The following is a 27773-nucleotide window of genomic DNA, read 5'->3' as shown; positions in this document are numbered from 1 at the left end:
GATAAATACTCAGCGCATACCAGGAGCGGCAGAGCAGCACGAAGCAGCGCAGAGCAAAGAGCACAGTGACAGCAGCACCGGCACCGGCACCTAGAGCGGAGCGAGACAAGACCGGGCAGGACTAGGGCAGGACTGACAAGGAGCGCCGGAAGCAGACAACATCCCAAAGAACACACCTGCCCCTGCCTTTCGCCGAGACACCGAGGAAGCTTGGCATCTGGAGCACAAAGATTGTGGAGACATTACCTCCCCGGCACTACCATGCGCGCTTCCTGGCCCCTGATGCTTGCTTTCTGCTGCCTTTGGCACCTCTCAGCCACCGTCGCCGTCACAGGTGAGAGACCCTGAAGTCTGTATGGAGGCCGACTTTGAAAACACACAGTAAACGGGGGAAAAAGCGGCTCTGGAGGGAAGGAAGTTCTCTGTACATACTTCATTTACACACACGTGGCTAAAAACATTATATACGATGCTGCCGGTAATATATATGTTGCACAACCCCATCTGCGTAACTTGGTCATACTTGTCCGTGTGCTCGCTGTATGGTATGATTTCTGGAATTGATATAGTTTACACAGACACGCGGGTAATATCTGGCCATGGCTATATTTGCACACATGCCCATGTTTTACCTGCGCGCACACGCTAGAGGTTCATTTTGCAATGCACACTCGTTGCACAGCACAAAGTCTGAGATTTTCTGAAATCACAGCATTTCTTTGGACTGAGAATCCCTTCAGTATAAAGGGACCTCCATCTCCGAGTGTCACTCCCATCCCGTCTACAGTTACACCCCCTCCAACCATGGGACATGCTGTTGGCAGTTATCACCTCATCTGCCGCCTTTTTTCGTCATCCTACCCCTATTACTACTACACTTAGTTTCTCTTATACTGCTCTCCAATCTTGAAATGCCTCCACGAACTTCCCTGAGTCCTCTCCACGCTTTTAATGAAGCACACATTCTCTGCTGTTCTGTTTATAATGTTTGCTTTAAACAGGACCTTGCCCTTTGACCCCACTATAATCGCTGCCAGGCCCAGAGACGCCGGGCGGCCCCCTCCCTCGTCTCTGACTCCAGATCCCGTGTGCCCTGGCTCCAGGGCCGCACCTCTGCCCAGATTAATCATTAAAAGGTGCACTTCTGGCTTTCACGCGCCCTTCCCCGTCTCTGGCAGCTCATTACCAGCCGGTATCTCTGGCAGCTCATTACCAGCCAGTAGCGATCTGAAGCTGCAGCTACTGCGGAATTATGCGTGAAAACAGGGACATAGCTACCAAGGGTGCAGTGGCACCAGGGCCGAAGAGCCTGAGTGTCTCTCTGCACTCTAATTATGACTGGATTTTACCCCCCCGGGGGGGGAGGCGGATGTTAAGAGGGTAGTTTTCCTTGCCTGCATTAAGAACCGTGTCACATTGCTACTCCACGCACCAACTTAAACACTCCATCCTATTTCAATGTAAGGCAATGTGTGTATTTTTAAGAACCACCAACACCTGTGTTTCCGAATGCTTGGGGAAATATTTGTTTTCATCAGAAGTGGTATTATTTATTTGTTCTACCTCGAGAGTTTTCTATGCCGCAACAGACACTGCTTTACAATATCTAACTCCGTCGCTATTTGACTACCCCAAAGCAAAGGGCCGGACTGCTCACTAGTGCACCGGGCCTTTTCCTTGGGGTACGGGGCTGAAGACATTGGTGGTCGGTTTCAGAAGTTAAGCTCGGGGGCTGCGGTTTGCTCTTTTTTTGTGTCTTTTGTTTACACATTTCTTGTAGCACAAACCTGGCCCAAGGGCATAAGAGCGTTTTACAGCAGAACCAGACTACATCTCACACTTTTTTCCTTTTTGTGCACTGGGCCTCCCCTCCATCACCCCCCACCCCCCGGCCCCCAGGTTAATTGCACTAGAGCTTCGGGCGAGAGAGGGAAAAAGGGAGAAGGAGAGGAGAGAGACGGCAAATTAATGGTTTGGAAGAGGGGGGTAAAGGGACGCGATGAAGGCCGCTTTGAACATGTTTGCCAGGCCTGCTTTTCGTACCAACCCATTCCGGCCCTGCCCTTCCCAGCCATCTCAGAGGTGGCGTTCCGGCAGCACTTCTCTTACAGGGTCGCGCCTTTCATATTTCACCCCCCGGAGGGAGGGGGGGGGGGGTTCGACTTGGCGGAGGGGCTTTTATCTTACCTGTGATAATGTGTGCACTGCCTAATGTTTTTATATAATAAATGCGCCTCTGTTCATATCTGCATTGCCTGCTATGGTAACTGTGCCCAACATTACGTATCTCCCCAGCACGTTTAGCTTTGCTTAGTATATCTCCTCTTTTTGTGCCCCACCCATACAAGCCTTTAGCCCATTTAGAGCAGTCCCATTATGAAATTAAATGAAATAGCAATTTGTAGAGCGCTCTACTACCCAAAGGTGTCTAGGCGCTAAGATTCTGGCATGAGAGAAGGGGAGAGCTACTAAAAGGCCTAGTAAGAAACTAGCAGGCGGATAGATGTGATATGCCTGTCTAGCCGTACCTATTTGAGCTAAGTTTATAAGGCCTTTCGGAATGTCAAAAGGTTGGTTTTCTTTTTCAGATCCAAGGGTATAGATTTCCATAGTTTGGCATCTTCCCACAACGAGCGGTTAATGCTTTTGTTATCACTGAATATTGTAAGACTGACAAGGGCACCCAGGTCCATGCAGATGGAACGGCCTGAAATACACATTGCCATCAAGTGGTGAACCTGGCATGAGTGGTTGGTCAGCAGAGTTGAGGCTAGAAGGTACATTCTGACTCAGCTGTTCCCCTGCATGTCGCCCCTGTGCATTTCCGGAGCAGCCTTGAATGCACAAGATCGCTCGAGGCTCTAGTGTGACGGAAGCAGCGCATGCCCCAATGTCCGTCTTCTAGTCGGATTAGAATAGTAAACCTAGAACCAGGGCCACTAAAATGTATGCGGTAGTGAAGGGACAAATTATGCGGCTGGGTTGCGCAAATTGTTTCTACAAAAAAAGGGGACGTTATACAACATGTGGCATATATTATAGCATTATTAGGTCACTATTTAGACACGTTAACTGAATGTTTTACACTATCCGAATTAAACAGGTACGACTTTTAATGGCAATTTACAGCAGTGCTAAGAGAGGAACTTTTACATTTTGCAAAGAATGTGGCGTGACTTTGCACCCCGTGTACAGAGGGATTTTACTAACTTTTGACTCGTTTGAGCTAGAAACACTTTTTTTTGGTTAAAATCTGCATATTATGCAAAGATTTTGAATTTGTGGTCTGTGTGTGTTTAATTCATATTTAGGTCAAAATACATTAGCCACATTTTTCAAGGACACTTCTGAGAACATTATCTCAGTGTTTGATTTCGAGCAAACGTGCTGAATGTCACTCTTGAGCACACTGCAGACAGAAGGGTATAACCGTGCCCTTTAACCTCTACGAATGCAAGCACTCGATCAGCAGCTTTGAAGGTACTGCTGTAAAGGTGTGTTTGTGTGGCCAGTGCAGCTGCTCGTTCACAACACACCTCGAATGTAGACCAGACAAGTGCCTGGCTCCTTGGCACTCTTATTCTGGCAACTAACCAAGGCCGCTTCTGGTCTAAGGCCCCATCTCCTAGAGCCCCCGCCCCAAGAAAAGGATGTTTACATTGCCCATAAAGATGCCTAACGGTGCAAATATAATTTCTTTGCCCCGAGGGCTAGGGTAGATTGTTGTAGAAGAGGGTGTTTGGTACTTTCATTTAATTCTGTAAATGTGCTGATTTTTAAATACATATGCTTTTATTTCGTTCTGTAAATTTAAAACTGCTGTAGATTCATTTTTGGCCTTTTTTCTCCTTTTCTGCAGATGTTCAGGCCTTTCCCACCGCTGTTAACATCACCTGGTCCTCTTTGAACTTTAAGACCATACTGGAGTGGCAGCCGAAACCCACCAACTTTGTGTACACTGTGGAGATCTCTGGGTAAGGGCACATTTGTGTCTCGTGCACAATCTAACTCTCGTGGCTGCCAGGAATGCATAAAAGAGATCTGAGGGTCCTACCTGGTGAAAACTACTGAGACCGTGGCAGCTCACATATGGGGCAAACCTGGTGCTTTTTTTTGTCGGCGTACAACTGTCATCATTGCCTATAGGTTACGGAATTCTTTCCTGGATGCCCGCTCAGTCCTTGTCCTTAAAAAAAATGGCTCATATTGTACAACCCAGTGAAGTAACCAGCTAAGTGGACTATGATCATAAGAAATTCAATAAAGGGATCCATGGAGCAAAGCTGCCAGTTTACAGAAAATCACAAAATGTGCCCACTCTTCATCCACCACTCTGCTAAGCGCTAGATCCCATCACACGATAACCACACTTCAGTGGTTATCATGCACGGCCTGGCAACACTTCCCACATAGGATGAAAAACAAAAACAACACCCCCTCCTACCACACGCAATACACGGTGTAGCATGCTGCCTATGGAGGCAAGTGCATCAGTGTCCCACATAGGGGCAGTGAGCGCTATATAAGTGTTGCAATATAATAGATTTTTGATGCGAATTAAGGAAATATCTTTAAGAAAAAGTCAATGTCCTAGGAGAAACCACCTTATAAGCAGAACAGTCATGACAGCAACTTTTCCTCGCAACAACCCCCATGCATGGTGCACAGGCACATATGTCTGACCTGTATGGCATGTTTGGAGAACATGGAAATCTGACAGACGTTGATGGGGTCAAATGCTGAGTCTATAATGTCTGCTTATCTTTTTAGTGCTACACTGTGATGTGTAACAAAGAAATTTAGATTTGTATAATTAAACGTCTTCTAAAAATCAGAGGCTGGGAACAGAAAGCCGGTGTTTTATTAAACCACTGGGTCCAGACCCTGTTGGGGGTGGACGGAAGGACGCAGTGGGGTCACCAGGTTTGTCCTGGGTTGCCTAATTGATATCTTTTTTTAAAAGTTGAAAATGGAGTCCGCAAGGTCAACACTGAAGTTCTTGGTTTACAAGCCTAAAATGGGGTCCAGCCATGCATAAGTGAAGAGGAAACCCCCACAAGAACCTACACCCCCGCTTATAGACACTTTGCGTTTGAAACAAAAAAAGCAAAATGTTGATATTTTTCAAGTGTCCCCCCTAACATTTCCAGAATGCTGCCTATTGAATGACCACAGCATCCATGTCCTCACAAAGCATGTATGATTCAACAGCCACAATTTTTTCTTTACCATTTATTTGCTTTTAGATAAAGTCCACCAGGACATGTGCATAATACCTATGTTCATATTTGCTGCCAAAAGTGTGTTGCAGCTTTATTTTTTTTCCTGCAGCAAATCTTTCAAATCGTTAGCCACCTTGCAACACCCAAGGGACATTTCCAGAGGTCCACCATCATGTTTTCACACTCTCTATCGCCCATTTCACTGGAGTTTTTTTATGGAATTTGTGCCCACCTATCCAGGCACGAACCAGAGCTACACTGCTGTCTGTCAGCAAAAAAACTTTAAACACAAATATTTCATGGGGCTGTACCTGAAACCTTTAATTCCTTCCCCACAGCCTTCTTCACACACAGTGCCTTAAACGCTCACCCATAAGGGTATCTTGTCACTGAAATATCAGATGTTTGCTGTTATTCATTTCAATGGTAATCATTTTGGGAGAGGAGTTGGCCTAATGGCTAGAGCGGTCGACCATGAATCAGGGAAAATCACAGAAACAGCATCCAGACAATGGCCCACAACAGCAATACCAATGCACTGATGCAGATGCACAAACACAAACAGGCAACCTCACACTGCACATCTGATACAACGTGTGCGTGTGTGTGTGTGTCAGTATCCCCAGGCAACTACACAACACATGAGGGGGGCTGAACCACAGTGACACAGATGTGGCCACAGTGCCATACAAAAGTAAACCATCATTGGAACACCCTTAGTGGGCAATCAGGCATCGTGAGATGAGAGGGAGCACAACAGACACATGTGACACAAGCTGTGTGTTGCCTAAAGGTCACATATTTTCATCCCAAAAGGCCTCTTCAAGCCTTCATCTTTCCAAATGTGTACCAATTAGGTAGACCATATCAACAGCTGCTATTTATAACATTACAAAATGGCACGTTTTTTTTTTTTTTACAACAGCACAGTTCGAATTAAGATGAAAAGTGCCAGTTTTGGAAGATGCAGAGATTTACTCAAGATCACACAATTTCAAGCTATTGCGAATTAGATCTAATTTATTTTAGCTTTGCAGCTGACAGTCTAACTACAACAGACTGCTCACTGAACTGCATCTTGGCGCTGAGAACCAGCAGCACTGATGGTTAATGAGCGCGAAATGAAGCATGACCCCATAATCATTGGTGTTAAGGAAAATTGTTTTGTAGGTTCAGAAGACATTTCCTCGAGGACTTTAAGGTATCATGCTAAAACTCTCAAGCTCTCTTTAGCTTTTTTATTACATTGGTCCCAGGCTTGCGTAATCTGAGATGTCATGGCATTAAGTTACTACAGTGCTTACTCGTGCTGGTAGTTACAAGTGGTGGACAGTGGCTCTTGTTTTTGGGGCAGAGTCATATTTTCCATCCTCAGACTTTGACCATGAACACAACAGAGAATGGAGGAAATGAAAGGAAAACACTAAGATGAAATAGAACCTGAAAGAACTTGATGAAGATACGGGAAGTGTAGAGTGGTAGAAGAAAGAGGCACGAGGCGGCATGATGACTAGGCAACCCTGGCATGCGCCAGTGCCAGGCGACAGCAAAAATAAACTTTGCATACTTGCATTTTATGTATGGGCAAATTAAGCATTGGGTTACTGAACGTACTGGGTCTGATTCACAGAAATTGGTGTTTGAATAATGTTATTTGATATAAAGCTGTTCAACGTTTGTATTTCAAACACATGGTGCAGGTGTAAAACGCAGCATAGATATCTAAAAGCTGTGGTCGAAGCTGATATTTTTATTTTATTTGTGGAGGCTCGATAATGCTCTCAATTATGCTTAGTAAGTATAACATCATGTTTCACGCAATGTACAGGCAAAAGGTACTGCACCACTTAATTAAAATCATTGCACAGTATCCGCGTGCCGCGCCTTAGCGTTGCTAGCATACATTCTGGGAGTGAAACTGCTGAGCGGGGCAGTGAGCACCTCCATTTTCAGAGCATGTATGGCAGGCAGATTGCCTAAAATGGCCGACCGTTCACTTTGAGCGGACTTGTATGTAGGCAGCTCAGACCTGGCTGGGAGGGAAGTGAGAACGGTACCATATCTCAGAATTCTTAAAACGCGGGAGAACGAGTTTCGGGTGCTGTTGCTCTTGACTTGTGTGCATTGCGCAGCTACTGTGGGTGTCTGTTGACAAGGGATTGATGTCAATGTGGTTTAGCCTGTTTCCAAACTTTCTTATGTTTTTTTGGCAGATAAGGAAAGTGAGAGCCATGGTGAGGAGTAGATTTGCCCAAGATCACACAATTTGTCCAAGTAGTGTAACTATCCTTAGGACAAAAGCTGTTTGGGTTCCAATTATCACACCAAATGTTTGTGAGGGTCATATATTTAACACCAATAGTGTTGCTTGAACAACTTGGGGTGCTTGATTTAAAAGTTAAACTGCAATATGTGTAGCCTCAGCACCCCTGGTTACAGCTCCCACATGAGCGCCAAGTCTGTGTAAGAGGGTGGCGGTGTTTTTTGAGACGGTGCTTATAAAAGGCATTTCTGTTTGGTTCGCTGGCTCTGCATTGGACGTTTTACATATGTGGCCTTTGAAAACGTTTTGTAAAGTTCTTCTCTGCGGCATGCAATCTTACCATTCTGTAAGACGAGTGTAAAGGTATTCTTTACTCCAAGGGCCTGTCCAGTGAAGCCACAGCTCCTTAGAGCCATTTTCCAGTACTTGCATCTCATCACCAACAGTATGGGCCTAAAGCCAGCATGGTCCATGCATTTTTGTGTAACACTTCACTAGTCTGGGCCCTTGTACGGGGAAGGGTGTGTGGGGCCTTTAGAAAGTCGCTACTCCCCCCAGTACCAGGCGAGCCTGTTTCACAAGAGCAGCGCCTGCACAAACCTGCATGAACAGCTCACCCCAAGCACCGGTAAAACCAGCTCCCTGCAGGCGGAGCAGCCCATGGGCTGCACTGTGCTGATAGCTACAAACAAGAGTCGTACTGGCAAATTGGAGTCGATTTAGCTGCATAATCACACAACCTGGTTTCAGGTTACCTGCGTAATGTAGGGATAGTAGCAACTGCTACCCCTGAGTTGCTGCTCGCAAGCCCTGGCGTTACCAACTGCTCTTTTGTAAGTAAGCGCTCCTTCAGTTTTTACTAGAGGTATCGATCAGCAGTTCTGATGGTTGATAAGCTTATTGGCATCCGCTGCGGGTTTCTATAAATGTGATTCTCCAAAGCCCTACAATTGTACAAGTGCTGTGACGTCATTTCCGGTCACAGTTTTAAATGGGAATACAGAAGTGCTGGTACTCTCTATTCAGAGAACCTGCTTGCTACTGAGAAGTGCCAGTACTCTCCCATTAAATGTATTGCAGAGGAGCCGAAAAGTGCAGGTACGCTCCCATTCAAATTAAAGAAGTGCAGGTACTCAGCACTGGAGAGTACCTGCTCATTTAAAGCACTGCATCCAATGATATCACGGGGCACAGTTGACACTCTCTCAGGCCTCCCTCCTAAGATTCTGGTGGAAGGATGCCAAGTCTGCCCGCAGTACTTGGGCAATGCTCCCCCAGGATGCCGTGCATTTTTGTCGTTGTTTTCCTGACTGTCTTGGTTTAATCATTCCAAGTGTACGCCTCTAAATGCGCAAGGCTGACTAGAGGCCCAGGCCTCCGAGACTTTTCCACCAGTTGGCATTAATCACATATTTCGTCCAGTGGGAAAGGCGATTCTGGACTTAAGCCCCAGTCAAGATCGGGCCAGTAATCTCGTTTTTGGCCTCAACCCTGTGAGCTCTAAAAACAGGATCACAATTGAGGCTCGAAGCTTTCCATGTTTACTCGTTTTTACCAGATAAAAACAAACGGAAAACACTTTGATTCTCTGCATTTATTTTTAAATACTTAAAAATGTGGACATTTTGTGTTCTTTTGAGAGACTCTTAATGCTATTGGTTACAATCGTCAGGGCAGATTGGCAAGCACTGGAAGTCATAGAAGGCATGTTTTCCTACTGAAGCTTCTAAAGGTGAACAATACGTGTCTCTACTGTAGAATTCGTATTTTCATATTAATGAATTTCTTAAACACATGGCCACTTACACCATTAAAAGCCCACAAACATCCAAGTATGTCCTACATTTATCAGCGAAATCAATGTGCATATAAAGTATACTCGTATAACTCTATTTAGAGTGGTTTATGAAGCGCACACATGACCCAAGGATATCGGTGCACTGTAGGTAGGGTCTATTCCTCCCCTCTCACAGAATAAACATTGCTAAATACTGATGAAAGGAGAAAAATATAAATATGGTTAATACAGACAGAAATGTGCAAAACTACTACAAAACCGGGAGCCCTATAACTACAATCCGTGCAGAAATGGCTCATGTTTGCTGCTCCGATTCACCTGCCGCAAATGGCGGGAGCAAAAATTGCGCATGCGCCGTTTGGGTGCCTTGCAGTGGGAGTAACATGTGCTACCAGTATGTTATTCCTCATTCCCAAGGTGTCGAATTTGTAATCTGGAGTTTATTTGCAAAACCCGCCCAAACGTAAATTAGCAGTTAACCAATTTGCTCCCTCTTTTTATGGCCCAAGTTAAATCGAGCCATAAGTGCCTCCGGGGTTCGCAGTCGACGATTTAAATAACACAAGATCATTTGTATTGTGTTACCGCTGCATTTATATTGTGTTTACCCCCTAAGGAGGCGTTTAAGCACTTGTAATTTTTTTTTCAATTATTGTTTATTGTGCATATAAGGGAACTACAATAACAAAAGAAAAACTAAGCATTTTAAATAAATATCACGTCCAATTTGCAAAGGAGCACAAGTGCATACATGGTGCAAATTGCATCAGTATTGTTTACAGAGTGTGTGAACATACAAGTCATTTGTTTTTAGCAAATATGTACTTTTAACACAAAGTTTCCAGGTATGTCATGCCTTACAACTCCTAGCTTGCTTTAACACATCTGTTCTGGTGCAGTGGTTACAACCCCAGCGCTCTTTCACAGTAACTTGCACTAGTGTAAAAAAAAAAACGGCTAATCCATTTGCACTATTTTTGCTGTTTGTGCAATAAGGAATGTTTAAAAGTGATTTTGCCCCAGACCAGATCGATTTTTGCTTGTATGTTTTGTTTATAAATCACCATAAGCAACAGGGATTATTGCACTGGGCTCCTGCTTCACTAATAATCCTTGTAAAAAAGAAGTTAAACTGGTTTTGTCTCAAACAGCTAAATTTTTCACATTTAAGAAGCCGAAAAAATTGTGTTTTGCACTTATTGTGTAAAATACATACAGTAAAAAATACTTTGAATGTGAATACTATGAAATCAGATAGTGCTACGTTCGCCCTGTTGTGGATACAGTTTTCCCAATTCACCTTCTCAGCAAGAATGGAACAAATTGATTTGCCTCGTGTTTACAGTAGTGAAAAGGTTTTTCAATTTGACCCCGCTTAGATGTTAATTTGGCAGGCAAGGCAAGGGTTCCCTTTGCACAGTCTGGGTGATGCCAGACAGACTGCGTAGTTTATGAACTGTGATTCGGTTTTCTGTGGTATGGATTGCAGATCAAAATAGTTGTTGGAGATGAATGTCTTTTCCTGGGCTTATCCCATTGTTTTCATTGCTTTTTTAGGCAAAAATCTGACTGGAAAAAGAAGTGCATATACACGGAGAACACGGAGTGTGATGTGACGGACCAGCTGCTGGATGTAAATGACACATATCGGGCTCGCGTCATTTCTTCACTTCCGGGAAATGACGAGGTCCCAGAGGAGCCTCTCTACACTCTCTCACCGCCATTTACACCTTCCAAGCAGAGTAAGTACTATTTTTTTTTTATGTTGTATTTATGTGGCTGTAAAGTCGTTTGTGTCCCTATGTCCTAGTTTTATTTAGTGATTATCAATCTCTCATTGGTGCTGGGGTTCAATCAATTTGTGAGTGAGATTCTTCCTGTAGGCTGACGTGTTCCTTTCTCTTTCTTCTTGAGCTTCTTTGAGAAGGATTTGAACTTCTGATTTCTTATTTTGGAGTGGGAGGGCCCTTATGAGGTTGTTTTTTGCAGTGCTTAATTTGTGCGCTGTTTGCCAGTTCTCAGCACCAGCACATATTTCTTCACACCACCCCCTAGTTACCATAGTCTACCTCATGGTGGTGCTGTCTACCCTCTTCCCAAGAGAGCACATCAGTTGAGTGTTTAACAATGTAAGGCTCTTGTTCCAGGTTTGTATGACCTGGTAAATCTAAATTGGCACATATATTGGAGTATGATGGTTAATAGGTAAAGTTGGTACAGGCATTCTGTAGTGCTGACGGGGACAGTGGGTAGTGAAGGTGCAGTGGACTCTTGAGTTATCATGGGCCCTGGAACATGTATATTTTTATATATAAAATATATATATATATATTACCTACTGGCGGTCGCCAGTAGGTAGTTATAGTTAGGACCACGTTTCCATAGGAAATCCGCAACATTCTATTTTGAATAACTTTGGCGCCGGTCGACGAATCCTCGCGAATTTTTCAAAAAAGGTGGGGCGCTACGCTCCGCTCCTACCCTGAAAGTCTCGGGGGGATTCGTCAAGCGGGGGCTGAGATAAAAGGGGGGTCCCAAAACTCGTTTTTCCCATGCATTTTTCCATAGGACCTTTAGACACAGCTACAGCCCGAACGGCTGAACAGAATTACTTGAAATTTGGCAGAGAGGTAGTCCTCAGGTCAAGGAAGTGCCTTTTGTAGGTTTGGTGTAAATCTGTTCAGTAGATTCAGAGAAAATAGCCTTTAAATCAATATATATATATCTGAGGTCGCTTACGGTGCGCTTACCGTACGCGTACGGTGGCGTGCGCGAGCGCGATTTTGATTGGCTGTTAGATCTTAGTAAACATTCGAATCGGTCGAAACCAGGAAGCGGCGGCCGCCTTTTCTCTCTCGCTCTCTGAGTTGGGCAGCAAAAACGATGCCAAAAAATGTCTAAAGAGGCAGTTTCTTGAGATCCTAACCACCCAGCATTGATATAGGGGTCCCCAAACAACCCCCAAGCCCAAAAATTGTTTTTTTCCGGAAAATCGCCGATTACGCTTACCGTACGCGTACGGTAAAAAATTAAAAAAAAAAAAATTATCCACACCCTCCCCACGTGCAAATGGTGCCCAAAGGGCACCATTTGTGCATGGCTTATTACAAGTAAGAAATAAACAAAGAATAAATTTCACAAAGATGCGCATAATATGTCCCCCATGTGCGCACGGTGCGCGAAGCGCATCGTGCGTACATGGCCCATCCCGCATAACGTGGGTGCGCGCAGCGCACCGCGTGACCACCGTGCGTGCACGGCACTAACTGCGTAAAGTGGGCGCGCGGTGCGGAGCGTTAACTGGGCGCGCACGCCACGAATGGCGTAAAGTAACTTAGCATTTAAAAAAACGTACAAATTCACTGAAAAAACCATAGGTTTCACACACGTTATAGTTAGGAATTAGCATTTAAAAAACCTTGCAAATTCACTGAAAAAACCATAGGTTTCACACATGTTATAGTTAGCTGAACATTTTATTGATAAAAAAACCAATGAAATTCCCCCGTTATAGTTAGTGCAGGCAACTATAACTCACGCGACCGCAATCTTCTGCTGATGACATATGTGTCTTTATGAAAAAAAAATATTTGTAATATATGTATAGCTAAAATTTAATGGAAGAAGACATGGGCAAATAAGTGTCTAAATACAGTATTAGCATCAGCAGAGGATTGCGGTCGCGTGAGTTATAGTTGCCTGCACTAACTATAACGGGGGAATTTCATTGGTTTTTTATCAATAAAATGTCCAGCTAACTATAACATGTGTGAAACCTATGGTTTTTTCAGTGAATATATATATATATATATATATATATATATATATATATATAATCGCTCCACAGTCCACCTTGGTGTGCGCTGCACTCTTCTGACGGGTGCAGAAATAGTGGAGGTGGGCCCACTCTTAAAATATTAGCTCCAGTGTCCAAAAACACACTGCACTCGAAGGGTGAGTTTGATCCTTTAATGAAGTACACAAGTTTCGAGGACGCGTTTCGGCGTTCTCCCTTCTTCCAGCTCGTGTGTACTACACACAGCGTGTGTGGATCAGTGCCTTAAATTTCAGAGCAGGATGCTCATTGGGCGCGGCAGATGTCAGGGAGAGAGGGATAGGTCGATCTATATCCAATGTCTTGGACCCCCCGCAGCTGTCACACCTCCCTTTACCGCTGGCTTGGGCACCTCACCACGTCCTGTGGATGGTCTATAAGGCACCCCTCGTCAACCACCAGGTTCTGTCAGTCGGCGCAGGGGCCGGCATATATCCGATACTCTTCCAGTCTGTATGGCTGGCACTTCATCACGTCGCTGATGCTACGATGGCCAGTGGTGGTGCAAGACGCCATATTATCCTCTCTCCACAGTCCACCTTGGCGTATATATTTTGTTGGCTTTTTTGTTTTGTCTGCACTTCCTAAAGGGACATGGTATTCGTTTTTAGGCTCTCGTTTAACTGTGGTGTCGTTTTTTATTAGGTCTGGGTTTTGACAGCACAGCTCTCAAACCAAACACAGAGTAGGCTCTGAGTCTGCCTCCTTTAACCACTGGCTTTCTTAACCCAGCCTCTTTCAGCTATTGACTTAAGATGGTGTCAATCGCATCCTATTTCCGTCCAGTGGCTTAATGGTCTTTTATATAATGCTACTGGGTGTTTTGTTATACAAATACACCTCGAGTGCTTGCATATAAATATATGGGGAACTACTTTAAAAATCTAGCCATATTTGTTCGCTCCTACTGTGTCTCTTCTGTGTGTGTCTCGCTCTAATGTGTTAACTCTGCCAAGATTAGCACATTACACTGAAACCTTTATTCTTGGCAATGCTTGTTGTAATTTTGTGACTGTTGTTCTTCATGGGGCTCGGCCTGAAGGTGTTTATAGCTTAGTATGTTTACCTGCCTGTGTCCCATGTATATACACATCTTTTGACTCTCTACACTGTTTGGGCCTCTGTCACTGACTGGCTGCTATGCTTCTTCTGAGACTTCTCTACAGCTGTGTGTCGAGGTTGGATTCCCTGTTCCTAGCCCCAGCATGCCCATGTGTGGCATGAATCTCTCTGACACGGCATGAGTCACTGTGGTAAAAAGAACCACATACTGTGGTTCCAAAGATACCCCCGAACTCAGTATACCTCCACTTTCATGTTGTACCCTATGTAAAATGATTTAACACATTAACGATCAATAGGTCGGATGTTCGAAGAAGTTGTGTACATTAACAAACCCCATCCAGTGGGTAGACTTTTTTTCAGTGTACCACCCCTAGCATCTGAATGCCCTCACGGGTGATCAGCAGCTCTATACAAATCCTGTTTGATTAATTGATTGACCAATGTTACATATTCATATCAATAGTTCTCAGACAAAGACATTTTGTATTCCATTTTCATTCTTTGCCCAGGGTTAGTCATAAACATGTCACATTAAAGGGGTAACTATTTTTTTTCTGTGGTGCCACCATTTATTTACTAAGGTGTTGAGCCCTACATGTTTCCTTGTGACCACTTCAGAGAGTTTGTCCCATTCGCCATGCGAGTGTTGTGAATGTTTCAGTCTCTGGTCATTAACCTGTGGTTCACATAAGGCAATGATAATATCGCCTGACCTCTAAATGCGAATGGGCAGCTGACGGTTCATTGGGGCTGAGTCCGTCAGGAGGGGAAGGCGCAAAGTTGTTGATATTCACTTGGATATCCTAGTCTGGTTAAGTGTCCCAAACCTATGAGAATGTGTGCGTAACATGGACATTTACCAAAAGGGTAGGGCCCGTGGATGTGTGCCAACAACCAAAGGAACATAGAAGCGGGGATCACAGTGTATAGCACAAAGTAAACACTTTAATAGAACTGGGAACAATTGCAGTGTAAAGTATTTTGGGAACAGTTTTACTACTGAATATGGAGAATTCAAGATATATTCTCGAAAGGTGAGTATGTATAGATTTTCTATACTAAACTCTAAATATAGATAGATAGATATACACACATTCATATATACATGGAGTTAAATATGGAAAAGCTATACATACTCACCTTTCGATATGTTTGTCGATATTCTGTCCACGATATAAAACTCCCACAATGTTTTCTTTTCCATATTTAGTATCCACACCTTTTTGAACCACACACACATTTGCGCTCTTCCCTAGCCCATGTCTTGCTTTAATCTTTCTATTCTGTTCTTTATTTTGGACACAGTATTTATGGCTCTTTTAATTTGTGGATTGAAATTGATTTTTATTGTAAATATTTATCAGTGTTTGAGAAAGGGTGTCTTTTTTCAATTTGATGTATAACCTGCATTTTGAAATTCTGGATCATACAGTCCCCTATCCTCTGCAATGCTGTTTGTTCTTTGTCAATATCAGGGAGGCGAGGGTCCTATGTAAGAGATTGCACTTGTTTGTCTGTGAGACACAGGTTGGGTTACCTCGTTTATTAGGTGTTTCTGCCAAACATTTTGTTAAATAAAAAGAATAGTGAAGCCAACATTCAACTCAACGAATTTAGTTCTTATGCTAATTTACTAATTATAAAAATCCCCCTTATTGCGTCAATTGTGACAGTAGGGTGGTCAGTTTTCGTCCACTACATGCTTTTGGCTTAAAATTTGTTTTCTGTTCAGCTACATGTCATGCTTTGGCACATGCTCGGATTTCTACAGAACTTTCACTAAATTAAATTTTTGATTTATTTCTGCTTCAGCAAAAATTGGACGACCAGGGATTAAAAGTCATGCGTTCAACGATGAGAAAACCAAGCTCAAGGTGGAGATTGAAGAACCCATGTCTCCCTACCGATCGGCGAGTGGGGGCTTTCGGAGTGTACGGGAGGTTTTAAAGACTGAGTTGCGGTACACCCTCTACTACTGGAGAGCTTCGAGTACAGGCAAGGTAAGGCGCTGCCCGTGCAGGTATCCTTGTCTAGCCTGAACATGGGCAAGTTATTTCAAGGCAACTAAGCATGGACACACCCTTAAAAAGAATGTCCTCTTTCCAGAAACAGGCCACCACAACCACCAGCGAAATCGAGATCAGTGTGGATCAAGGAGAGAGCTACTGCTTCTTCGTACAGGCGACGGTTCCCTCCCGCAGAGAAAACCGCGAAAGTCCAGAAAGCCCTACTCAGTGCACCAGTCAAAAAGGAAGCATTATAGATGGTATGTGTAAAGATATTACCATGTAACCCAGAGGGGATTGATAAGCAATGACAAACTGTTAAGCTACAAATGTTTCAGGTTAAAAAAAAATTTGTATCCTGCTGGTGCACGGTCTGGATATTGTTGAAGCGGAGGCCTATGACAAGGCGCTTACCTCCTAGGTGACTTGGACATACATTATTCTATAGATAATTGATTGATATTCTTTAAGAAGTTCAACTGTTGGGCGTTTTTCTTTGGTGGTGGGTGTTATTTTTACATATATTTAAGCGGTGTGCTTGGTGTCTTGTATTGACTTCAAGGCGTGCAGTTCTGTATCTTCAATAACATTTAGGACAAAAGTGAGGTCATCCTGTGTGATCCATGCTAGGAGTGACTTGCGCTTTTTGGAAGAAAGATTGGCCTGAGGGCACTTGGTTACTAGCTAGGTTAGTAAAAATAGACGATAGATTGAGGCTTCTGCTTGCTAAAGGGAAATTAGAAGAACCTCTAACAACTTTGGTACTCGTAGAATTAAGTGTGGCTCATTGAAATCAGGGGCCTTTCTTGACTGCCAAGAACTCCCGCCAATAAGGTGAAGGAAGTTTAGGATTCATTAGATGTTTGCTAGTATACATGAACTGCTGCTGCAGAAGGAAAGTGAATAACACTGTATAGAGGCCAGGTGCATGTAAGGGCGGGGTTGGGTGGGGGAGACTCGACAGAAGACGATGAGGGAAAATTAAATATTTATTTAATTTTCCCTCGTTGTCTGAGTAACCCTCCCCACACCCTGCGCCACCGCTCTCACCTGCACGGGCCGATCCTGGTAGATACCCTACTTTCTACTGCTTCCCAGTCGTTCCCAGTCAGTACTAAATACAACTAGGCCTCAAGAGATAAGATTGCAGCCTGTACTGGTTATTTCACTTTAAGAAGCTTTGACTTTACCCTAAAGCACAGCGAAGAGCAGAGCAACACTGCTAAACCCAGCCGTCCAGGAGGTGCAAGCAAGGAAAACGGCCCCTTTGCCTGCTGTTGGCACGGTAAAATACGGTAATTGTCAGAGTTCATTGGGCCCCTCAGGGATCTGGCTTCTGGTGCCACTGCACCTGCTGCACCAGTGGTAGCTACGCCCTTCTTGTCCAGGGCACCTCCAGCACAGGCCTTCAAAGATGCAAACTCTGTCCCAACCACTTAATTTGGATCCTGCAGTGGGAAAAGCTGCAAAAATTATTTTCCAGGTGGGATCGCATTTCCAATTCCTGCCAAAAGTCCCACATTAAAGCTATTCATTGTAAAAGTTCTTATGGGGTCGTATCACGAACACTGCACACATGCGCAGAACGTAACTGTGCAGCTGTTTTCAATGAAATTGTACGGTCTAATGTGCATGATGCCCATTAACTAACTCAGTAATTCTGTTAGATAATTCATTAGTATAGTAATCGAAGACTGGAAACTGGGGCCCTGGCTTGATAAAAATTCACGTAGCGCAGCAACTAAAGTTGCTGCAATGTGTTGCGTGAAGGGGAAAGAGCAAACCGCGCAATATCTCTCTGCGCTGGCACACTTTAGTATGTCGCGCGTCAGCGCACACACCATTGCGCCATAGTGCAAGGTTGTGTGTGTTCTGTAAGGAATAGTTTTTGTACTGGAAGGGGAGCCTTCCAGTACAAAAATGATCCTTTATTACTTTCCTGCTTTGAATGTGTGCTGTACAACGCAGCGCGCATGCGAAGTAGGAAAAATGTGGGGAAAGGAAAACATTTCTCCTCATTATGTGACGCCTGCCTTAAGGAGGCGCAACATTTTTGATGCAAATCTCAAAAGCATGCATTAGTAAATCCGGGTCTTAAAGTGATTACCATTGTTCCATGTGCAGTCTGCAGCTCACTGCACTCGTAGAGTAATCAACAAGGTGTCTGTACAAAAAAAGAGTAGATGTCTTGGAATTAAAAATGAAATAAAATATATATATATATATATAAACATAAATATGGGAACGAACAATTTGCCTTCGGTCACTGATGACCCTTGATGTAGCGCTAATGGAGACACAACAACATGTTAAAGTGCACGTCCTGCAGGGACCGGTTCCACATCTGCCGCCTCCCTTTTCAACAGGAACAAACATGCTCTCTGTGAGCTGAAGCAGATTTCCTGATAAAATTGCCTTTTGCACAACTATGCACGTCACAGGCCACTCCCGGGATGAAATAATGGTGCATGTTAGGCTCTTAGCAATCTTTTCAGTTAGTTAATCAGTGTTGTACAAACAGACGTGCCTGGTGAGGGTTTAAGGCCTTCATATTTTCAGAGCAGGGGTTTCCAACCTTTTCTGTAGTGAGAGCTACTTCTGCTCAAGGAAAGTCCTGCGGACCTACCAGTATATTTTATCACTTTAAAATTCTGGGGACATGTATTAACATTATACCATGACCACCCTAAGCACGATTATCAGTGGTAACCACCCAAACATTCCAGGTGAACAGGGCCGGACTGGCCGTAGCGGGCACCGGGCATTTCCCCGGTGGTCTGCCAGGGTGATGGCCGGTTTTGGGCCCCTGGGGGGCAGTTTTTGTTACAGGGCCGTTTTTGCAGCATTGCTGCAATATCGGCCCCTGTAACAAAATTGGCCAAAACTGGCCCTGACAAATAGCTCGGCCGCACCCCAACCCCCCGGGAGGCCGGCCAAGCACTTTGCCAGGGCCGGTTTTGGTTCCCAGTCTGGCCCTGCAGGTGAAGCGATCAGCAGAATGCTAGAAAATTTTTTATCAATATTAAATGCCTCCACCTGAGTAATCAAGTAACATTCAAATCATGCCGTGTGCCACAAAGGGAAAAACCACAGCAGTAAGTCTCCTCAACTCAAATTGAATTATCATTCGACTAACAATTTTATATGTGTTTTAGACTTGCAATATTTTGTCTTCAGTATCAGTTTTTGAAAATACCCATTTTTCTATCAAATACCACTTTCCACTTTGAGCAATCAAACTCATTTTTCCAGAAGAAAAATCTTTTCTGAAAAAAAATATTTTTTTCCTTTAAAAAAAATCAAATCCGTTTTCATTGTTAGAAGATACACAGTCCCCAAACATCAGCTTGTCTATTTCATTGAGTACCACCATGTAAACATGCCTCTCATGGACAGATTTCGCTTATAAATGCCCAGGTATTGCAATCATAGGCCACGCATACTGACCATAACACTAAGAATGCCTGTGTTATGCTAATAATACCCACCATTAAACCAGGGCTATCACTGTGCCAAGGCTGGATGCCCACCAGTTATGGCCATTATTAAGAGAGAAGTAGTTTCCATTCCGTCGGGGGTGGCTAAGCAGGCCAGTCATGCTCTTAATATGTCAATGATGGCGGCAAGTATGGAAATTCCCAAAATAGTCAAGGATGAAAATATTATGGCTTTGGCACAATTATACTGTGAACGGGCACAATTGCACCAGAAATAAAACTCTTATGATGGGGACCAGCATAAATATTTGGCAGTCCTTGACCCTAGCAGTAGCTTCAAGGAATTCAGTTTATTAAGGAAGGACGCAGTGTCAAATTCCCTCACATAAATGAATGCAGAAGCTTCTAGATACGTGTGCCCTGGATGCATACTCTCTGCGCCTCAGCTCCGGGGTTGATCATGCTACCAGCTAACACATTTTCACTCTAGTTCTTGCAGTCACACACTTTGGTGGGTCAGCACTGTTTACTGCTGCCACTATGCTTTGATGTCATGCATGGTGCGACTGACAGAGCAGGCTGTATGGTCAATCTCCTTCTTAGCTAGATTTAAAGTGGATAAAGATGGTTCATGGGGCAGACCCATAGTGTGTGAGTGTTATCATGAGGCACTGCCACTGGTTTGGCTGGCAGTAACTCTAAGAGTAATGAGATGAGCAATGATGCCTTCTTTAATATACATAGACTCTCTGAGATCGGCTTGGTTTGGCTTCACCTCTGAGAGCTACTTTGAGGGTGCTGGTTATCTACCAGTAGCTCCCGAGCTACTTGTTGGAGACCCCACTTCAGAGCGTGGACAACAACAAAGAATGAAGAACATATTCTTTTCATGTGCTAACCAGTCCTTTTTCTATTTCTTTCAGAGTATGGCGTGCTCATCGCTGTGATCATCGCAGTTGTTCTAATTATCATCATTGCCATTGCGCTTTCCATTACACTGTACAAGTGCAAGAAGTCTAAACAAGAAGCAGCAAAAAAGGAGCACGTGCCACTAAACGAACCTTGAGGACAATTTTACTCTGCTGCTGCTACCGTACCTTTCTGCGGCCTCTACTGTGAGTTACAGCACTTAGTGTAGGTACTTGTGGAACAAGAACAGCACCGTTTTCTACTTGTGGGCGTTACCTGGAGTTAGCGGCCTTTGCTTGGAAGCGAGGGCACTCCTCTCTGTTTCTATGAAACAATTTCTGTGGTAGGAAGACACTGCGTGCTTTTCTGGACAGCACACGTCGATGGTTGGAGGCCTGTGGTCGCCGCATCGCGATAGCTCTCAAACACTACAAATTATTACCGTGTCTGACCGAAATATTATATTATTGTCTTTATGATAAACCAGTTTTTTTTGTATATTTTCATGGCGGGTTCCTATGGTACAAATGGTTTTTTCCCGCAGATCTTAGGTTTTGATTTAGGAAAGGGTTACAATCTGAACAATTCCAGGCTACCTCAACTTGTGGCAACCTGAAAATTGCATTCAATTGCGATTTGGGGAAGCGCTGTGTCACTGGTGAGACAAAACTGGTGAGTCAGCGCGACTGTCAAATGTCGCTGCTTTAGACGGGTGTCAATGTGGCCAAAACACAATATCATGTGAAATTTGGAGCATTATAGAGCTATGATTCCCCCTAAGACGGATACAGAGTACTAGGAAAACTTAATTAAATGCTACACAGATGACGATAATCATGCTACAGAGAACACAGATTTATTTTTTTATATTGGGTGTGCTTCTACAAATGAACTTTTATGGAACGTAAAATGTTTGCAGTGCAAGCCCCCCTCTCATATGTCTACGCTCGTAGGTTTTATGGTATTGCATTTTAAGAAGCTAAAACAGCTTTCCAGCCAGACCCATGATGCAGTATTAGGAATTGCTAAAAAATAGCCAAAAGTTATCATCCTAACCCCTCATCCTTCCTTGCACAAACTAAATGTATCAGTTCAATGAATGTTTGTCCTGCTAAAAGAATCCCATATCTTTATTTCTCCTCGTTTCTTTCCTTCACTTTTTTGTGCTGCATTCTGCAGCACACATAGAAAGAGGAAAATGACTCTTAAGAATTTATTTTGTGCAGAAAGGTGTACCTTCTCTCACAAAAACAATCCTGCCTGCAACGCAGGAACCCTTGCACCGCAGCACAAGGATGCCTGCATTGGCGCTAGGCAGCACATTGTGACAGGAATGCGCTGCATAATGGTAAATACGGCGCATTCTTGCCCTTTCGTGCAGCACAGCAAGGTGACTTGCTGTTTTGCGCTGCATTAAAGCTTGATAAATGTGCTTCCAATTCCACTGTAATGCATGAATTTTAACAAGTAAAAATACATATAGGAATTATTTGCGAGGGGCTCTTTATACATATATGTTCACGATAGCACCATAACTGATGCACTGGTTGTGAGTTATTAAAGAGCACCCCTCCCCCTTTCAATTCAAATGGCGTCTTGCAAACAAACATTTTGCTTTCCATGTAATCTAATTCTTTGGGATTTTGGGTACTTCAAGCTAGGACAATCAGTATTTATGTACGTATAAACATGATTTTGTAGATTGTAATAATGTTTTATTTGTAATATTTTATATATTTGTATATTTTGCATTAAGTTATTTTTTCACATGTCATAAAAAAATAAACAGTTGGTGGTAATAGAAGTCAGTTCTTTCAGTCTTTTGTAAACCGCACAAGTTGCAAATTCGGATTGTGGGAATAAGGAAAACTGATATTGTTTCCCTACTTGTGGAAATTTGGTCCCATCCAATAGACAGACATGTTTATATTCCGTATTTTCCGTGTCTATGCACTACACTCTGGTCTGACTCGCAATATAATCTCATACACTGTGAAGCGCAAACCAACAATGATTGAACCTTTGTTTCATTGGAGAGTACATTCCTATATCAAGGAAGGATTTTATGAAAACCTGTTTGTGTGAAATAAATTTGATGGGCCTGCATATTATTGAATGAGCAAAGGATGTGGTAGATTATAATGTATTCTGATATGGTTTGTATCCTCTCTTTTGTGTTCTGAAATTATGCGTTGTTTGCTAGAGACCCTTACGGGTGATTATTTGCGCTTTACAAATGTGGATTATTATTTGTTGCGGTATGCTAGACTGTCATACAAATACCAACACTTGTAGGCAGATTGACTAAACCTTGCATCCGGTTTGCATCACAAAAGGCATGGACACTGGTGCAAAGTGTAGAATTGGAATTTGCCATCCAGGCCAAAGCTTATTTTCCACTGGAAAGTAGCCTTGAATTAAGACAAAGTAGTGCTATGCACTACTTTGTGCTGCTTGGCCGCAAGGAGGCATATCATGAGAGTTCCCATGCAACCGCCCATGGTTTCTGATGCAAAGTCCTAGCTTCTGAAAAGTATTAATAGCACTTTGCACCAGAAAAAACGCGGCTGATGTAGACGTTAAAAAGAAGAAATGTTTTCTAATGGGAAGCCCACTCCTTTTTGATAGAATGGGTTGTGCCACCTTCATTCTCACCTATGGGGAAATCTTTTCTGTGGCCTATGTGGAGTAAAAGGTTACATGTGAAACAGCCTTTACAACACAGTTGTTACACCTTTTCAACGCGGTCGTTACAACACAATCCCTTTACATCTCAAGACATTAGAGCGACTTGCTCTAGATGGCGCTCCAACCTAAGGAATAGTATGATTTACTATTCCAACACCTTCCCTACTGTTGCACAGGGTGGAGTTGGAATAGTAAATTATACTATTCCTTCCTAAGGTTGGAGCGCCATTTATAGCAAGTCGATCTAATGACTTGCGTTGTAAAGGTATTGCGTTCTAACAACGCAGTAGTCGTAACAACCGCGTTGTAATGGAACACGATGCAAAAGCATGCGTTGTAGCATGCTATATACGGGTACATTGTCTAAAAAGTTACAAACTATGCCCTGCACAACCTTGGGCTTAAAACGAAATAGGCTCGTTTAGCATGGTAGTGGGGCACAAACAGTGCTTAATTTATGCCAGCGAGTGGAGATGGTGAACACGGTATTGATGTTTGGGAATCAGGACTTGTATTTCCTTATCAGATTTTGACCTAGAGGAGAACAGAGTAAGGCAGAAAAGGGAAAAAGGAGGAGGAAGATAAAGATAGGGAAACATTGACAACAAGAGAAAGCAGGGTTGAAAAAGAGACAGCAAGTGTGAGATAAACAAACAAGAAGTGTAGGGTGGTGGAAGAAAGAGGCATAAGGTAGAATCTAGATTGGGAAACTTTAATATTGAGCAAGCCTGGAGGTAGGCTCCTAAGAAAAACATGTGCATCTTTAGTTATATTTTGTACTAATTGCTTACTTGACACAAAATTAGTCAGAGGGGTGTAATAATTGGCAACGTTTCAAACAACCTTCCTACTTATCAGATGCACCTTAGCCTATGAGTTAAAGAGTTTCAGTGAGTATATAGTGAGCGATAAAACTATTATTTAGTTCCTATGGTGCATGTTGACATAAAACTCGTACTATTGCCAGGTTACCAGCATGAGAAGAAGCAACCAGATTAAGATTCCTAGTTCCCTGATGAGAGAAGAGGATTTTCATGTCCCACGGCAAGCTTCATGTCTGCCAATGGAGACACATTGCATTGATGGAACAGTGTTAGGCCAGGACCAGCCACAAATCCTCCAGAATGAGGTGTGTGCCCTGATCACAAAAACAGCATAAAGAATAACGAAGTCCTAAATAGCATCATGCAAGCCACGCCACTTCAGTGCTAGAAAATGTCATCAATCAAAAATAAATGTGCACAAAATGCAAACATTTTCCCTCCTGTGCACGGGCCTCAATTTCCACGCTCTAAATGTATGCCATGTAAACACTATGGGGCATATTTATAAGGTGGCAATAGAAAATTATCGGCGCTTTTGCGGCCGTTTTCGGCTGAAAAGTGGCGATAATTTTATCGCCTAATTAGCAAGGTCACGCTAACGCGTGAAACCTTGCATTAGCGCACCTATTCTTAACGAGATGCGAAGTGGGCGTTCCTGACCTGATATGACAGGAGAAATGTCACTAAGCAACATTTCTCCTATCATCAAGCCCCACGCTATGAAGCATAGCGGCAGGAAAAGTAGCGATAACCCCTGTTATCGCTACTTTCTTTACGCCTGCTTCAGGACTGACTTAGCCATAATATCCACCTTACCATAGGATATCATGGCTAAGTTTGTGAGTCCCTATCAACAAGCTAACGCCACATTTCGTGAGAATTATCACTGGGTTTCCAGCGATAATCTCACGTTAGGCAGTTAGCGCTAGGATTTTTATCACTTTTGAGATAAGCGTTGCTAATAGCACGCTATCTCAGCGATAAAAATCCACACTAGCCGGCAATAATTATCCTAGCGCTAAGTGCGCTTAGCGATGATTATCGCCGGTTGTTGCTGATATGCCCCATTGCAAAACAAATTGTTGCAAACAATTGGAGATAATTTCTTCAAAGAAACAAGACCAATTAAAAAAAATGCTGCAATGTCGAGAAACTCAAAATCATGCATTTAACCACTGTTTGGGCAACGGGCCCAACATGGCAGATGCATACACCATGCAACGGTGAACACTGGAGGATGGTGAGGTGGGCAGAGCAAGTACAAGAAGATTGTGACGAGTAAATACATCCTATATGGGTCAAAAGTAGAAATTATTAGGTGAAAGTAGAATATCCTCCTATAAAAAATATCAGGAGTCCAATATCATCATGACATTGATATTGGGAGTCAAAATATCAAATGTGTTTTTTTCATAAGTTTGGTATTAAAGTTAGTATTAGGCAAGGGATATGGCTTGGGATATGATCTGGGTTAGTATGGCCAGAGTAGGGTCAGGTTAATGGTTAGGGCTAGCCCATGGGTTGCAGTAGTGTTAGGATTGGGGTTAGGACTAGGGTGAGGCACGGTCTTACATTTTTAGTATGTACTTTGTATTTTACAATTGTATTGTTTCATTTAGATGTCTTTTGTATACTAAAAACAATATTATCTGAAATGATGTACACAATATTATGATAAAAAAAGCATAGGACATACTAACATGTACCGGCAATGACAATTTGTTTTTCCTATAACTGAAAGCGCCTCTTGAGTCACTGGTAGGTTTTGGCACTCAATAACTCACCAGGCATGCACTATGAAACCTATTGTTCCCCTTGGGCATACACATACCCACAATCTAACTAATTCTTGCATTCACCTACTCACCAATTCACATTAAAATACACACACAAACTCAGCAAGCAGATGCAAGATAAATTGAAGGAATAAATGTAGAAAAGAGAAAGAAATGCTGCAGCGTAAATGTACTTGCAATAAAAAAAGTTTACATATAAATAACCATATCAGCGGGTGACCAGCATGTTGCTGCTGTACAGGCTGGCTATCTTGGACTAACAAGGATGCTCACAGTATATATCATTTACCGTAAAGATTTATCACACGCGGTAACTAACCCCAAAACTCTTGCCTACTACCAGAATCTGCGAGATTCCATATAATAAAATCCTTGTGTACAGGCTTCCATAAAGGGTAATACCAATCCACCCATACAGGCCTATTGGCAATATCAAATGCTTTTCCTAATAAATAAGTCGGCCCTAGTACCTTTGTTGCAACGTTTCAAAATAAACAGATCAGACCTATAGCATGTGACACAACCTTCCCCAATGAATCAAACAGGCCCATTGCCTTTATCATTGGATTGTCACCATAATCCATTCAGGTACTGTATTAAGAAAACTTTTTCACAAGGTAACCATCAGTCATAAAGTTACAAAGATGTACAAAATTACAGTTGGCAAAACAATACACAACCCTTCCTAAGTGGGCCCATTATAGGTTCTCACTGAGCAAATCTTCCACCCCAAGGATTTGTCAGACTGGTTAACCGACAACAAAGACCCTTGCCTACCATTGTAGTCTGCGAGATTCCATTTAGCAAACTACCCATGAACAGTCATTACCACAGTGTAACAACAATCCATCCTAAACAGTGTATTGGCTTTAGTATGCTCTTCACAATGCTATATGTCACGATTACTGCCTTTGTCATAATGTTTATTAGTAAACTGATCATTCTTATGGTATTTGGTATATAGCATCATTGACTATTACCAATTCAGGCCTACTGTACTGAGCACAGCCATACTGATGGGGGACCTTAATGCTAAGTTTGGAAGCGACAACACAGGGTACGAAGAAGTTCTCTCTGATGCAAAATCCATTTTGGCATTTACTAAGCCATGCAAAGTTGATTTGTGTGTCTTGTGTGGTTTAGTAAATACAAAGTAAAGCAACGCATAGCGCTGCCTTGAGTTATTTTGCGTTGGGTAGGCATTACATGGGAAGAGCATGGGCAATCTTCTGAATCCATCCATGTATTTTGGGGCAAACCCAGATTTGCAAAGACTTGTAAACCTGGGTTTGCGCTAAAATGGTGCACTTACCAACAGGCGGAATGAGGAGAAATATCTTATTTTCTCATTGTTCCTTCCTCTGTCTGTGTTTGCTGCATTCTACAGCACACATAAAAAGAGGACTATGCCTTCAAGGATTGTTTTTGGGCAGGAAGGTAGGCTTTCCTGCACAAAAAGAATCTTGCCCAGAACGCAGACTCCCATGCACCAGGTCATAAGGCTGCCTGTGTTAGCGCTAGGCAGCCCCAAGTGTGCCTGCACAGAGAAGCAGCTGAACAGTGCCACATCCTAGGAAACATGGCGCTGTTCAACTCTCACCCGGTCATTAAACGCAGTGCAGCAACATGAACTATTAGTAAATATGCCCCTACATTATTTATGTCATCCATGCAATGTATAAGCAAAACAGTAGTTTTTCTGATTTGCTTTGCAAAGCACCAGATATTTTTACATTGAGTTTGTCAGCGCTCAGGTGCTATTGGCGTTCCCAGTGCTTGTTACAACAGCAATTCTGATTTTCTCCCTCCTTTCCCGGAAGTGATGAGCTCACTAACCTCCACTGAGCATCAGCGGATAGTCTTTGAACTGCTTCTGAACATCATTTGCTGGTGATAGTAAGCCTGACGTATAGCCAAGAAGATGTATGTG

The 27773-nt window shown here is 43.1% G+C and overlaps 1 protein-coding gene across 1 annotated transcript; it reads left to right on the top strand.

The window, feature by feature from the left end:
• On the top strand, positions 1-22339 carry F3 (coagulation factor III, tissue factor). Its single transcript, XM_085601491.1, has 6 exons — positions 1-334; positions 3860-3974; positions 10841-11025; positions 15996-16183; positions 16290-16449; positions 20550-22339. Exons 1-6 carry the CDS (start codon positions 262-264, stop codon positions 20690-20692), a joined length of 864 nt encoding a protein of 287 aa, XP_085457617.1. The 5' UTR covers positions 1-261; the 3' UTR covers positions 20693-22339.
• Positions 22340-27773: the final 5434 nt, after the last annotated feature.

The sequence above is a fragment of the Triturus cristatus genome, chromosome 4_2 (genome assembly GCF_964204655.1).
Source record: "Triturus cristatus chromosome 4_2, aTriCri1.1, whole genome shotgun sequence".
In the NCBI taxonomy this organism is placed as follows: Eukaryota; Metazoa; Chordata; class Amphibia; order Caudata; family Salamandridae; genus Triturus; species Triturus cristatus.
This window is presented reverse-complemented; position numbering and strand designations above follow the sequence as displayed.